Source organism: Epinephelus moara, chromosome 4 (genome assembly GCF_006386435.1).
Source record: "Epinephelus moara isolate mb chromosome 4, YSFRI_EMoa_1.0, whole genome shotgun sequence".
Classification (NCBI taxonomy): domain Eukaryota; kingdom Metazoa; phylum Chordata; class Actinopteri; order Perciformes; family Serranidae; genus Epinephelus; species Epinephelus moara.
Window position 1 is genome coordinate 31,673,384 of NC_065509.1, and position 13,841 is coordinate 31,687,224.

The window sequence follows — 13,841 nt, forward strand, 5'->3', positions numbered from 1 at the left end:
GTAACCCTTTCAATGGTTGTCAGCGCACACAGTCTCTTTGCAGAGCACTTAATGCTTTATAGATTTCCAAGCGCTGTCAATTATACCTGCTTAGGTGTCTTTTTCTTTTATACAATAGTCAGGCTTATGAGTCCCTGCTTCAATCAAAATGCTCAACTCAACATGCTCATTCATAGAGAAGGTAGCTGAAATTAAAATGGGAGCAGTGCTATATAAAAAATCTGTTTTTACCAGTGTATAATGGAAGGTACAGGTGTATTAAAAAACCTGGGAGCTCTATTTAAAGGTCCAGTGTGAAGGATTTAGAGGGTTTTCTTTAGTGTGTAGTCACCTGAAAATAAGAATCACAGTGTTTTCGTTACCTCACAATGAGCCGTTTCAATCTAGATACAGAGTCAGCCATGTTGCACCATGTTTCTACAGTAGCCCAGAACAGACAAACCAAACCCTGACTCTAGTTAGGGTCATTCACCTTTTAGCATCAGCCACCGTAGTTAGCAGCCCCTTGGTGGCAAGCCAAACACAACTGGAGAAACACAGATTTCTAATGTGAAACTGCTTCAGCCAGTGTTTTCACCAGCTTTAAACACCGGGGTCTCGTGAATAAACATTGCGTACACACAAAACGAGGCCTGAAAGAGGCGCTCGTCACTTCTCACGCAAAAGATGTGATCTATAAAACCAGACTTGATGGGAGAAACTTTGACCCACGCTTACGGACATTTTGGAGACAGGAAATCGGCGACACAGATAGTGAGGTTGAGACCTGATTGTAGAAATTGTCGAATGCTTTTAGGCGCACGCCATTTTTAGTATGGATCCTACGCACTGTTTGAGAAAGAGGCCCCTAGTCTGATTGTTTTTGAGAAGACAAGAACAATTCGGCTCCCAGTGAAAACCTTGTGAACACTGAAGGAATTCTAACTGGGAGAAGTTTCAGCTGGTTGCAATCTGCAATCCTCACCGCTAAATGCCACTAAACCCTACACGCTGTTTCTTTAACATTCTTAAAACAGATCTGTAGTGTTTTAGACATGTAAAGCTAATGGAAAGTTTTATTTTTTCATTTGATCCAATGAAACAGGTTCATTGCTGTTACAGTGTATATTTAGTCCACATTGTGCAGATGTGTTTCATGACTTGTAGTCGGCAGCGTGTCACAACATGAGCAGCTTCCTTGAGTGTGTCCTTTGACATAATGAAGTGTCTATATGGAGCCTCCTGGTGGGAAACTGCCTGCAGCTATTAGGCACAACCCCGGTACACTTTACCTGTTAATCAGCCTGTGAGCTTGCTCTATAAATTCAAATAACATGGGTCAAATAATGCAGACAAGTCTCCAGCTGAGCAATAAGACCACATTTTTGTATTTTGTCCAGCTGATCTGTTGTTCATAAGGAGGGGAGAGTGACTGGTGTGTGTCTGTGTCAGTGATGGAGGCCTTTCTAATCAGATCAGACGTGACTCGACACTCGTGGATCAGAGCACCCCTGCCTTTCCGAAACACGAATCAACACATCTGTCAATCACCCGGGGACGACAAACTGATTTTAAATCGGCTCTGAAAGGTTCACTGATCACCGCTGTGTGCCGAAACACATCCAATGACCAGATGAGTTTGACGATTATTGATTGGCAGTGATTTGTGCATGGGCGTCTTAAAAAGGGCAATCATCCTTGGGACATAATTCGTAGTCGTTATCCCCCGTGACCTTGGATTCTTCGAGCTGTTGGGGCATTAGTTAGGGCGGATGTGGAGATCACTCCCAAAGAAAAAAAAAAGAAGAGGGGGGGTTGGAGGAAAAAGATCAGAGCTGCAACTTTAATCTTTGATGTCATCAAGAGACACTGCCCGCAGCCTGTTGATGACATCACAGATTACAATCTCTATAGTTTTCTTTTGGGAGGAACGGCTCCACGAATCCAGATTTAGGTGACCACAGATGTGATTCAGCTTTAGGGTGGATGATCATTTATCCTCACACCCTCCTCCTCCTCCTGCTCCACACCCAAACTCCCCCCTTCTTATTCCTCAGCAGCCCTACCTTGATCCCATTTTCTAGAACAGTCTTTTTCAGCCTCTATCAGAAGTAGCATCTGTCACCTGCGTGTGAATTCGGCTGCGTGCATGCATGTGTATACTTGAATATGTGTCAGTTGAGTTCTTGCATGTGTGCGTCTGTGTGTGTGTGTGTGTGTGTGTGTGTGTGCATGCTTGTGATTTGTGTGTGTGTGTGTGTGTGTGTGTGTCAAGGCAACCACTCTCCGTAAAATGAAGCACAATGAAAAGGGAAATATGTGTCATGTCCTTGCTAGCCCTCGAAGGAGAGCAAGATCTATTTCTGTCGCCACAAATGGAGGTGTTCAAGCAGCCCTTCAATAGCTGAGATTTGCCGCTTCACACACACACACACACACACACACACACACACACACACACACACACACACACACACACACACACACAGGGAAGCTAGAGAAAAGGCTAACCATTCAGAGCAAGGCTGAGCGATAAAAAAGATAATAGAGTGAGAGAGAATTAAGAAGAGGAGGAGGAGGAGGAGACGGAAAAAGGGAGAGGAAGAGAGAAGGGGGAGGGGAAGAGGAAGGCAGAATAACGTACACTGAGTTCATAAATATTGGCACACACACATTAGACACACATACACACACACACACACACACACACACACACACACACACACACACACACACTCTCAGACAGTTCCCACATAAAAGCAGAGTGCTAGTTGTTTACCTAGAGGCATGCCTTTGTTGAGGAGATGTGAGCTTCCCATGGTGTGTTCCCCGGCCGGCCAGCACACAACACAAACCTACAGTCTTCACACAGCAGACATGAACAGGAATCCAGTCAGCATATGGCGGCTGTGGCCAGCTACCTCGCTTCCCTTAGTCCTTCTCCCAGCCCCTTAGTGACAAGCATACACATGTGCTCCCCCTCTTTTCTCTCTCTCGCTCTCTCTCCCCTCCCTTCCGCCCGCTCTCTCTATCTGTCTTACCCCTCCCTCCCTCCCTGCCGTCTCTAGCTACCTCCCTCCCCTCCCTTTCTCACTTTCTATTACAGCAAATCTCTCTGTCTTTCCGTCTCTCCCTCTGTCTCTGTCACTGAAGAGAAAAAAAACACGTGCACACACACACACCGAATGCACTGCTGCATTTATAGGAGGGCAAGAGAGTGTAAAAGAGATGGCGGGGAGGGAGAGTGTGAGTGTGTGTGTTTGAGAGAGCAGGAATGGGGAGGAGCCAACGCTGGCCAAAATTCATCTTTTGTTTCCTGAAAGACGACAGGGAGGGGAAAAAAAAGAAAAGAAAGAAGAGTTATGCAATTACAAGTCTGGAGCAAGAGAGGAAAAACTTGTTCTGTGTGACACCAGGAAAACAATTAAAAAGCTCATAAAACTTAATTGTAATGAGCGGGAACATGTTTTGACACTTTAATCAGTGTGTTTTCCAAACCAAACTTAATTGCTTCCAATTTTACTTTACAAGTTTACTTCTTTTACTTCTGCAGTTGTACAAATTCAGATCTGAGATCCAAGTGTGCTGGCATTCTTTCAGGACATTTAAACCTAAAAATAAACAAGTTATTTCAATTACCAAAAACCAGTAAACAATTCAAACTTCATTAAGCTAGTACTAAATAATACACTGCACTTAGAGAATTTCTATGAGGTTAAAGGTACTGCATTTGCACTAGTATTCATACAAACACATACAGCCACGCATAATTTGTGTGTAATGGAGAAAAATTTGAGATTGTTCATAGCTTTAAATATCTCAGGGTCATCGTGAATTATAATGGTTCATTTAAGACCGCCATCGAGGAGCTGCATAAGCAAGCTTCTCATGAAATGTTAGCCATTCTTTGTAAGTGTAGAAAACTTGATTTACCTGCAGATATCACACGTGATCTTTTGGACAAGCTGGTTACTACATCTCAAATTTCTAAAATATATCCTGACAACCTGCAGTAATCTGGTCAATGGGGAGTTAGGAAGATATCCACTCTGTATTGCAGTTAAAACGAGAATCATTGGCTACTGGGGGAGGCTGATAGAGGGTATAGAAACTTAACTCAGTCGAATAATGTAAACTGTTTCCTCAGCCTGCATAATACGTGTGTGTATGTGTCACCATGGGTCTTGCAGTTTAAGCAGATACTGGATGAATGTGGCTTGTTTCACCTCTGACTCACACAAATTTGTAACAACATCAACTGGTTAAAACTGTGGAAAAGAGGCTAAAAGATCAGTCAGAAGTATGACATCATGTGATACAAATGTGGAAATTAAACAAGAGTTTAAACTGGAGAGGTATCTGATGCATTAAAACCAAAAGTACAGACAGGGTATTTGTAATTTTAGAGTGAATAACACCAGAATTCTTAAAGTCACTGGAAGATATAAAGAGCTGAACAGAAAATAGAGGATCTGCAGTCTCTGTGATGATAATCATGTGGGAGATGAGCATCATATTTTGGTTGAATGTCCAAATGTGAGCTTAATGACTTACAGATAATTTATTTGCCAAAGTATTATTTAAACCGTCCATCTATATTTAGATTCATTTTGATATTACGACCAGATAACCTAAAAGTAATTTGTAAACTAGGTGCTTTTTTGAAGAATGAATCCTTCCTTTGTTTTAGTAACATTGGTTGTACTTTAGCCACACTGTGTGCCATTGTTTTGTTAATGTAATACCATGTGATATGGTTGTGAGTCAAAGAAATGAAATGCAAGTGTTCTTTTTTATATATTACTCCACCACTCAAGTTATCAGGTAAAATCTGCCTCTGATCATATTCTAATTCGATGTACTTGATGTAATGTAACTCTTTGTACTTTGTGATATTCTTCATTATTCTGTATTACAGTAAAAACCCTGCAAAACTCTTGCTACATGGGTCAGAAATTGAAATAAAAAAACTATAATGTTATTGCGCCAGAATTGGACAAAATTGTTGCTACCTATACTGACTATTATTCTGTGTGACAAGCAACGCATGGAGTTCTTGATACGTCTCATCTTGTAAAAGAACGTGTCAGCTTTCAGGGAAGTTTAGACCAATGGAAAAACTCCTCGGGCAATTCAGAATATTCAGAATACTGTTGGTATTAAATATTTAAATGTATTTTGAATGCTTAGTAGGGACAGGAAGCTAACTTTTAAACTTTAGCCTGTTACAAATCATTGAAGTTCTGAAATTGTCTTAAAGTTTAGGAAGTTACTTTGCCCCCATAAATCGAATGAATTAGAAACTGTTAATCATTGTTTATGATTCTGTAAATGAATTTTGGGGGGCTTGTGGAACACTCTTACACACCATGTCATTACTTTTGCACTTTGCAACAGGTAGTGGCTTGTCTGTTTGATCTGAGACCCAAATTCATTTCTACTGATTTTTATTTCCCATAGAAATATACGTTAACTGTTAAATGTAGAGTACTAAAGGGACAGTTTGGATCTTTTGAAGTGGGTTGTATGAGGCACTTATCCACAGATACTGAGAGGTTAGGAGATTAAAGTGATTTCATGATTAAAAACACTGCCTGCTATATTTACATGCATAATGGGAGCAGACAAAGCCCATGACACATCAGACATAACACTATGCCATTTGATGATGTCAAAGGGTGATGTTAAAGGGATAGTTCGTATTTTTGAAGTGGGCTTATATGAGTTACTTATCCATAGTCAGTATTAGTCAGGGGCGGCAGAAGCTCAGTCCATAGGGACTTGGGTCCCTATGGGACTTGGGTCCCTATGGTGGTGGTATTTGCCTGCAGCAAATATTTTGACAAGGCGCAGCTCCTAATAGAGTTTAACTTTTTTTTTTCTGCGACTAAGTGACCAATGAAATCTTGCCGACTAATGACCTTTCTGATCGACTGTTTGGTTGACTATTGACACTTTTAGCTAAACACAAGAGCTGCTGGTTTACTGTTGCCTTAATCAGTTAGTTTGTTTGTGTTATTGTGTGAACTTTGTGAATCCAATCATACTATTAAAAACACCAAATTAACACAATAGACCAACAGTTCATGTGTTCAGCAATATTAAATTACTGTTTTTCTTAATGGAGTCTGGTTTTGAAAAGAGTTTCAGTTCCCCGTAGACAGTAAGGTAAAGCTATGAAAATATTCTAGATATGGTGTACATTTAAACTGATATTGAAGTTTTTAGGTGGATAAAATTTTGTCTCTTTGTTGCTGCCCACATCCACAGCAGTAGATTGCTTAATTTCCTTGTTCCTACTTCCTTCTCCAAACTGGGTGCGTGGTGTTCTGACATCTACTAAAGGTAATACAATGACTAAGTTAGTAACCCCGCTTAAAAAAATTCAAACTATCCATTTAACACTGGAGTACTAACCCTTCTTATGTGGCATGTGCTTTGTCTGCTCCCATTATGCATGTAAATATGGCAGGCAGTGTTTTTAATCATGAAATCCTCACCTCTTCATGTCTTTGCTCTGGTCTGGTTGGCACCTATACACCCTCTCAGCCTCTCTCTACTCCTGCAGTGCTGATGTTACAGTTGCTCTCATCTACACTTGGCCACTTGGTAACCACAGTGATATAAGCAGCCTCAGACTCCCCTCTAACTGCCAGGGCCTAACCTAGTTTAACAGCAATGATGGTTACATCACATCCTCACTATTGGTAAATGTCACACACAGCCAGTGGGCGAACTGTTCAAATCCAAAAAGAGGCGCAGGGTCAGAGAAGCAGTTGTTTTCAACACTGTCGATAAGCTGACTCATGACCTTACTCGTATGTTATCACCCCCACCATTTATCGTCAACCTTTGCAGTCAGAGGCTGGCAGCATATTTAGTTTGAATATCACTTTTCATGTTCAAAGGAAAATGAGCATGGTGCTCCTCCTTGTTTTTTTGCTTTATTTAGACACTAAAGCGGGGCTGTACGTAGGATTTCTGGCTCCCTTTAAAGAGTAGATAGCTCTGAGCCTCTGGCTTTTTCTTTGATAAAATAATCCAACTGGAATCTGCAGCTGTTAGATTCGTCACCATCTCCTACCTCACCCACGATGGCACTGAGTCAGAGAGCAGAGAAATCTGATGGGAATTATACCTAATGAGAAGTCAGCATGGGTACATGTAGTGTGAGGCTCAAAGTTGGCCTGTTTTTGTGGCTGCTGCTTACAGTAGTGAAGTGCTGCAGGCAAATACCACCAGCACCAGCAGCCACTGTGACTCTAGGTGTGTTCATTTAATCATATCTACACCAGGTGGGGGAGACATGACTCAGTTATTCCTCATAACAAAAAGTAAACACTGAAACCCATATAACTCTGGAGCTAAAGCAAAACGTGTCAAAAAAAACACTCACATGACATAGACCAGCTGCAAGTGACACCATATTAGGAGATAGTGAATGTTAAATAACAGTAACACACTGATAGTTCCTCTTTCATATGGACAAAAGCCAAAAATGGCTTGCACCCAAAAATATTTGACAATTTCTACCATCAGGCTTCCACCTCATCATCTATATCGCCAATTTTCCGTCTCCAAAATGTTTTTAACCGTGGGTCAAAGTTTTTCCCATCAAGTCTATTTTTATAGATCACAACTTTTGCGTGGGAAGTGGCATTTGCCTCTATCAGGCCTCATTTTGTGTGTACATAATGTTTATAAATGAGACCTTAGGCATTGATTAAACCCTAAAGACTCATCTCTTTTCATCAAAATTTCATCTTAAGAAGTTTTTTCCATTTAAAAAAATATTTTCGTGCCTTAAAAATGTCTAAGATGTGATTCTACACCTTTGCCTCATTTACTATGTACAAATGTAGGCTTTTTTGGACCAAACAGTTCTGGGGACTCCTTAAAAAAATCTGCCCACTGCGGAGCTCCTCCAAGAACTACAGACTATCAAGGGCTATTTTCTGTTTCGCCAGTAACAGCACTTAGGTCATGTACTGTAAGTCGGGAGACAATTTAAAATCGTGCTGTTGCGCATTTCTTACATTTTTTTTATTTTTTTATTAGAAGTTGTTGTTTGTGTCTGTTGTTTACATGGCTAGCAAGTTTTTAAAAATGGCAGTTGCTGGTGCTACATTGGCTGTGTTAGACCAGTCAGTATACACTTATGTCAACTTTAGCTCCTCTTGTGTTGAAAACGTACATAGATCGGAGCTTAAAAAGTCCCTCAAAGTAGCGTTCTAAAATTACAATAGTTGCTAGTCCTTATGGTGCAGACAAAACAAAAAATTCCTCTGGTCCAAAAATGCCTATAAATATACAAATTGGTCACTGTCTCTATCTCCACCCACACCTCAGCCACTCTGCTGCAGTTTGAGCACAGCCCCTCTGCTCATGGAACACACAAACCTCTGCGTGTAAACATAATAGATAACATTAGCCTTCAGCTTGACTACATTATCAAACAGCTAATAATGGGTTGCTAATGTTAGATACATTTTGTTCCTGATCACAAGTTTGTTTTTCCAAGGATGGTTACAGTACGACCCACTTACCCTGATATTCTCTTCAAGCCTAAACCCAACCCAACCAATGAAGGCAACAAGCAGTGCCAGTCAGAGGGAGAGTAGGTCGGGTCATATCTTCGCCATGTAGGAAAAACAAATTCGCTTCCCAATCGTCAGTTGACAAGTTCTGACAAGTTGAAGTTAAAGTGAAATTTAGTTTGCAAAATACCGATACATAGCTTTCATAGCTTTCTCCTCTGAAGTCCCTGTTTCACCATAGCATGTCAATGATGCTTGAGGGACCAGTTTCTTAAGGTTGATAACGTATGAATCTGTCATTGGTACATTGCAGTTCAGCCATAGACAGGCATTCACTGTTTATTTTGCTCATGATATGTCTTGTAGCATTTAAAAACACCTTATGGACACGTTAACAAGGTTAAAACTTGATTTTCACCAGAGGTGGTCTTTAAGATCCCAACTAGAGGCTGTGATTCTTCATTTTGTGTGCAGTAATATAGCAAATTGAGTTGTGTATGCGGTTTTCTGCTTGCCTGATCCATGACATCATCTTTAGATGCCCTCCTTAATGCCTGTTTCACAGCAGCCCTGAAGAGTGGCAAAGGGGGAAGTCTTAAATCTGTGTCTGTAGCAGTGCTGCAAAGGGGGAAGTGGTAAAAACCCCTTGTGTTTGATATGCAGAAGTTGACTTGAAGTTACCTTCTGAATGGCAGCTAAGAGTGGCAGCCACCCTGAACAGACCTGAAGCTGTCTCTGAGTTTCAGACTTGTTCCTCATTTTTCTTTTTTTTCAACCTCAACTCAATAAGCTGTCCAACAAAATCTGTTTCTGATCATATTTAAGGCAAGGATAATCCCATGTAGTGGAGCGTGAATAATGTTCCAATCACAACAGCTACTTCCATAGTTTGCTATGGGATTTAGGAGCTTTGTGACGGGGCACTACACCAAAATTTTCTGCATGTTACAGAAAGTATCAGCCACTTGCTTTTTGAAGAAGAGCACTTCAGCTACCTAACATCTCTCCAAAATAAGCATGATGTATTACACTTCACAAATTCTTCAAATTCAATGGCTAAACTGATTCATTTCTGATTTTTGAGCTCAGGAGCTTCAGTGGTAATCAACAGCAAATATTCAAAACTGAACATGGCTCGGGGAGGACTCAGCCAGACATTTCTCTGTTTGCGACACAGCACTGTAACATGTCTTTCAGTTTAAATTAAAGGCATTAATTCTGAAGGATTCTGTTATTCCACAGTATCGTTGTTTGTCTTGTAATTTGTGAAAAAAAATCCAAAAGGCTTGGCTGGTATCTATCAGTGCACTGTTTGTGACATAATAACAGCTTGTGACAATTTTTCTTTTCATGAATAAATTACAGACCTACATAAATGCTCGTAATAATAGGCTGTGAATCAGAGACAACGCCTGACAAAGCGCTGTAAGACACAAGCACAAAAACAACATCCTAGCTCCAACAACTTTTAAGTCCTGTCTAGATGTATACAGATATTTTTATAAACTGATATTTTCCACCTCTGCTTTCTAAAAATGATTTCATCCACATGACCTTTGTCTTATAGATCTTTCCATACACATTACAACACAAAAACAGCGCCAAATGTTTGTCAGCATTAGCCGTCATCTGCAATCATCTCTTGTTGCATAGATAGTAAAGTGCACAGGTAAATGTTATTTTCAGATCGACAACTCGAGATCTCATCACCATCGATTACCCTTTCATATGAGAGCAGAGGCACTAACTCACAGATGCTCTAGACATGCGAACATTTTCCTTTCACTCCTCATCGACAACAATCCCACTCTGGAAATTGTCCCACCACCTGCTGGTTCAACCTGGCCTGATCAAAAGCCATCGTTTATGGCAGACCAGATAAGAATGGGCGCAACAGTATTAAGTTTTAAATTGTAAGGAGGTAGTAGACCAATCAGGGCTCACCAAAAGTTATTGTTTCTGGCACATACTCATAACACAAAGCACAAATTGAGGAGATAATGTTATCGTTTCTCAAACGCTCTGTTTTACACATCCACACAGATACAAAGTAACATGAGTTGTAAAAAAAAACCTGCACCTTTTGAAGATGTTTTCAAAAATCTCTGTCAAGGGTGCTTTCAGATCTAGAGTTGTCTTCCTTTGGTCTGAATCAGGGACTAATTTTGTTACAAAGCTGCATAATTGTCTAGAGTTGGTTCATGTTCTCACGGCAACATTTACAAGTGGACCAGATCAAATGCCTTGTGTGAGAAAGCTGCTCTTGATTGGTCAGAATTTCCATGTGGGAAAAATCCAGGAAGTAAAGCAAACGTTGAAGAAGAGTACACTTGCAAGATAAATGTGACACTTTCTAATGTCACAATGGAGGGACAACTACGCAGGTTGATTTTAGCGCTGCTCATCGTGGACTATATTGCTGTCATTGTTCATTTTAGTCAAACCATACAGTTTGAAAACGAGGCGCGGCTCCAACTAGAAAACAATGTTTTGATGCATTGGATGTGCTGAATGTGCATATTAAGGCAGTACAGGAGGAGGTGCACATTAATAATCCTCCAGGACTGTAACATGCTCATGTTTAACCCAAACAATGTGTCATGTGACTGCAGTTGGTTCAGATCCAGGTCTGAACACGTTCTCACCACAAACGAACCGCACCAGAGTTCGTCTGTAACCAGACTGAGACCACCTCTTCAAGAAGGTCTCAGTCTGGTTTGTTTTGGTGCACACCTGAGTGCGATTGCTGTGTTCACACCTGCCCAAACAAACCGCACTTAGGGGTGCGATTGCTGTGTTCACACCTGCCCAAACAAACCGCACTTAGGGGGCAAACGTACTTGAGCTCGATTGAACTGATTCAAACAGGGCAGGTGTGAAAGCAGCCTAAGGGACCTAAAACTCCATTTGCATGTGGAAAATTGACCAAAACGTAGGAAAAAAAAATGTTTTCAAGAATTTCTGCATATATGTGGACAGGGCCTAAGATTTGAGATTTATATTTAGAAGATTTAGATTTATTTATAATTCCTTTATTGTCATTTTTAGTATTGGCATACACTGAAACGTCAGGTGCCCAAGCTGACATGGTATATATTTTCACATTTTAACAGTGCAAGAATGTGCTGACAAAATGTATTTTGCAGTACGCCTCCACTGATAGCCTACACTTAGCAGAAAATAAATACATAAAAATATCCATATCCCAAAATCGAAAAACAAGTATCTACTCAGTGAACAAATATTCAAGTCCAGCCCTATTAATTCGTAATTGAAAAATATCTCTATACTTGTTATCAGGCCACACATGTGGGGATGGTATCGCTATAAGATCATTGTTCAACAAGGAATGGGTAAAGTGTGCAGGTCCGGCTTCAGTCCTTTTACCAAATTCAAACTGACAACCTGGAGTCAAGAATGTGAGAAGCTACAGACACATTTATTGGGTTGACGGGGCCGACGGCAAATTCACTGCGACCACCTCTTACACGCAAGAGACAAATGTTCCTCGGGAGATAGAGGAAACATGAAACATATTCGGTGCCTCTAAATAAGGATGGTGAGAGGAGAAGACAGTGCAGGGGGACAATATCTGGACACCTCGAGCTACACGGGGGAAAAAAGATAAAGAGGTAGATGGGGGAATAAAGGAACAAGTGATGATGGGCAGAATATTTAATGCTGCTCATGAGAGAAAAAGGAGGAATAAAAGAGAGAAGAAGTGAGGGGAGGATAGATTACATTTTGTTTATTTACACCTCGGTGTTTCATGTGTGCAAACTGAGCAGATATTCACACATATATTGTGCGAGGGTGGACATTAACAGTTACACCCTTTCCTCTCCTTATCACTCCACACTCGATGTTCTTTCTTCCTCTTTTTTAATTTCTCTCCTCCTCCTTTCCCTCCACCTCATGCTCCTCACCTCACCCTCTGTCGGCTGCTCCCCTCCCATCTCTTTACCTCCTGCTCTTCCATCTGCCCATCTTGTTTTCTGTCTTCAATACCTCCCCCGATCTCATTCGCTCTCCATCACCCCCCACCACACCCCCCCACTCCTCATTCCCGCATCTTTCACTCTCTTTTTCCATCCCCGCCTTCCTCACCATACATCTCCACACCCCCGCCACCTCCCACCTCCCACCTCCTCTCTCTCTGTAGTCACTGCAGCGTGTCTAATGGTTCAGCTCCCTCTCAGCAGATCCACCAAGCGGAGGCCAGGCGAGCGGCAGCCCCAACTAACGCCTCCCAACCACTGGCCTTATCAAGACTGACAGCCAGCTAGACCCAGAGCTATCACTAACACACACACACACACACACACACACACACACACACATGCAAAACACACTTAATTACAAAGATACACACCTGCATGTGTACAACGATACAAGAGAAATAAATGTACACACACACATAAGCAGATGCATGGGAAAATAAAACACTGTCTCACGGTGGTACAGGTTCAAACGCAGCTGCAAAACACGCAGCTGCAACCAAGCGTGTACACACACATGCATGACAAGAAATGTGAATGTAAACACACACAGAGCTACACGATGCACACTTGCACCACAGCTCTGAATGTAGCTTCAAAGAAACACGCAGTGACTATCGGACTTGCTGCAAATGTGCAGATGCAGGCACACAGAAACACACACACATACACACAACAAATTGGATTTATGGATACTGACAGTGAGCTGCAGAACAATGTGGATGCCACTACAGGGGAGCGAGCAGATACTGGAGAAACTAGCAATCTAATCGACTACAGCAGAAGATGGGTAGCACAGGCATGAAGAATCTAATCCATGTGTAGAGGAGAAGGAGGGGAGGGAGGAAAGGGGAGAGGGAAAGGAGGTGGTATAGGTAGGAGCAGGACAGAAACAGAAGAGATGAATGGAGCAGGTTGTCAGGAGAGAAGAATGAAGGTGAGGAAGAAAAGCAGAGGTGAGAGGCGGATTGGAAAAGGAAAGCAATAAAAAAGCAGAAGTAATGAAGGTAGCGTGAGGAGGAGGAGGAGGAGGAGGATGAGAGAAGAGAAAGGGTGGCAAAAAAGGACGAGGAATCATTAATCTTACAGAAAGTTCAATGCAGAGAACTTAAGAACTTAAGGTCAGAGGTATACTGTAACTAACTGCACTCACTGATGAAATATTATCATAGTTTTGGAGAAAGGTCTACAGTCTGTGTTTGAAGGATATATCCAGGATGTCAAACTGACTCAGCAGCAACAACATGTTAAAAAGACAAAGATAGTTAGAAGCTAAAGCCGAACTATAGGCTACAGATCACAGTGTAAAAGTGAACCACCACATCAC

General features: G+C 41.4%; 1 protein-coding gene across 2 annotated transcripts in view; it reads right to left on the reverse strand.

The window, feature by feature from the left end:
- The window catches only part of LOC126388716 (C-terminal-binding protein 1), a 38,672-nt gene extending 35,680 nt beyond the window's left edge, over positions 1-2,992 (reverse strand). For both annotated transcript variants that reach the window (XM_050041971.1, XM_050041972.1), the window contains exon 1: positions 2,759-2,992. In XM_050041971.1, coding sequence (XP_049897928.1) covers positions 2,759-2,798 — 40 coding nt within the window. In that variant the 5' untranslated portion in view covers positions 2,799-2,992. The remainder of the gene's footprint in view (positions 1-2,758) is intronic.
- Between the last annotated feature and the right edge of the window lie 10,849 nt (positions 2,993-13,841).